We start from the raw sequence: 2047 nt of genomic DNA on the forward strand, positions 1-2047 counted from the left end.
GAGGGAAGCTTGGTCGGGGTAAAGACGATGCTGTGGCTGCTTGTGGCTGCGCTGCTGGCTCAAGCGGCCGGCTTCTACCTTCCGGGTCTAGCGCCCGTCAGCTTCTGTGAGTCTGGAAAAAACCAAGTTCCAGACTGCAAGGTAAACAAGATATGTCAGCCATCGCCTCTATGGCTACCAGGTGTTATAACAAAATAACCGAATAGCTAACATAGCACATCCAGTAAACAGACAAGATACATTAAGTGAACTAAGTTAGTTCTTTATAAACACCTCTGATGTGAGCCAGCTAGCCAGTTAGCCAGCTAGCTAACGGTGGCCAAATGAAACAAACTGCAAAGATGATAGACACAGTAACGTGATAGCAAGCTAACGTTAGCTGTTTAACGCTAAATGCCTCAAGTAATTTCCTTAATGTGGATATGAAGTTCATTACAGGCATTGGCAGACTGTAGGAGTAATCCCAAATTGTTGAGTTACAGTGTCAACATTAATCCCGGGCCCTGTCTCGCGAAGCAAGTTAAACTTATTCTGGTTCCCTTGGAGTTACCGGTGGACCATGCTGGCACTATAACAGAAAACAAGTCATCACTGCGGCATGTATGGTGCCTAGAAATTTATTAGGCATTTATCCTGTTTTTCATGGTTTACTTTGACGACTGTGACTCAGGAGGTAGAGCGGGTCGTCTCCTAACCGCGAGGTCGGCGGTTTGATTCCCGGCTTCCCCAGTCTACATGTCGAAGTATCCTTGAGCAAGACACTGAACTCCAAATTGCTCCCGGTGATATCACTGGTGTGTGCGCGCACACGCTTGCGAGTGTGAATGGGCAATGCATAGAAAAGAACTATGCAAATATAAGACCATTTACAGTGCTGAGAAAAGGAGTCACGTGGATTTAGGAGTTACTGGAAAGGATCAGTTCACCCAAATCTCTCACACACAAAGAAACAAACAGGAAACCCCCCTTTGCTTACTGATCATCCACAGCATTGCTTATGGAAATGTCACACTGCTGTTGACTTGTTGAAATGTAACAGAATCCTCTCAACAGGTGTTAAAAAGAAAATCAGTTTTGATGACATGATAAAAGCCTGATTGGAGCATAACTGCTGTCTTCCTAATATGTGTCTGTTTGGTTTGTTTCCTTATAGCCGACCATTGAGCTGTTTGTGAACAGGCTGGATTCAGTGGAATCTGTTCTGCCTTTTGAATATACAGCGTAAGTAGCACTGTACCAATGTGTCTGTTGTTTCTTTAAAGATTTTTTTTATTTCATCCCTTTTTACCTTATTACTTCAAGCTGCACAACCAGCTTCTTTTCTGTTGCTCATTCTTGTTGAAGCATTCAAAAAATTATTATTGTTGCAGTTTAAAGTTGCCTTTGAGTTATTGGTAAGAAGTCAGACCTATTCCTTGGACAGTGTTTTGGACTGTGAAGAGGGTACAGTAGGAATATTGATTTCTTGCTTATATTTATAAGGATTTTCCAAAGTTGTTATTTATTTGGAATTCAGTAAAATGTTATTTGTACTTGGGCTTTGCAAGAATACCATTTTTTTTTTGTTTTTGTTGGTGGTGTATGGTCTAGGTCCATGGTTCCCAACCTGGGGTCCAGCCCCCCTTTGTAGAGTGCCAAAGAACACTGGGGGCTCAGCTTTTCTTGCATACAAGTATTTTGGGGCTCCAAGAAAAAAGGTTGGGAACCACTGGTCTAGGGGATCCTAGTCACCAAAATGATTTCTGTGGTGCTTTGATCATGCATATAAATATTACAGCCTAAGTAACAGTGTATGGGAGTTTCTAATGTTTTATTTTACCCATTAAATAAAAAAAATGCAGCATCCCTTCCTCACTACAGTACATTTATTAATCCAAAATAGACTAATAGGACGATTTTTTTAGTTTGTAGAACATTCTAAATTTTACGTGTGTGTGTGTGTGTGTGTGTGTGTGTGTTTGTCTATACATATATACAGTGTGTACGGAAAGTATTCAGACCCCCTTAAATTTTTCACTCTTTGTTATATTGCAGCCATATGCTAAAA

At 41.0% G+C, this 2047-nt stretch overlaps 1 protein-coding gene across 1 annotated transcript in view; it reads left to right on the top strand.

The window, feature by feature from the left end:
• The first annotated feature begins 7 nt into the window (after window positions 1-7).
• Window positions 8-2047, top strand: part of tm9sf2 (transmembrane 9 superfamily member 2) — a 16808-nt gene continuing 14768 nt past the window's right edge. Inside the window, exons 1-2 of the mRNA XM_020607600.1 lie at window positions 8-141; window positions 1154-1221. Of these exons, the coding sequence (XP_020463256.1) occupies window positions 28-141; window positions 1154-1221 (182 nt within the window). The 5' untranslated portion in view covers window positions 8-27. The remainder of the gene's footprint in view (window positions 142-1153; window positions 1222-2047) is intronic.

This window comes from Monopterus albus, unplaced genomic scaffold (genome assembly GCF_001952655.1).
Source record: "Monopterus albus unplaced genomic scaffold, M_albus_1.0 scaffold87.1, whole genome shotgun sequence".
Classification (NCBI taxonomy): domain Eukaryota; kingdom Metazoa; phylum Chordata; class Actinopteri; order Synbranchiformes; family Synbranchidae; genus Monopterus; species Monopterus albus.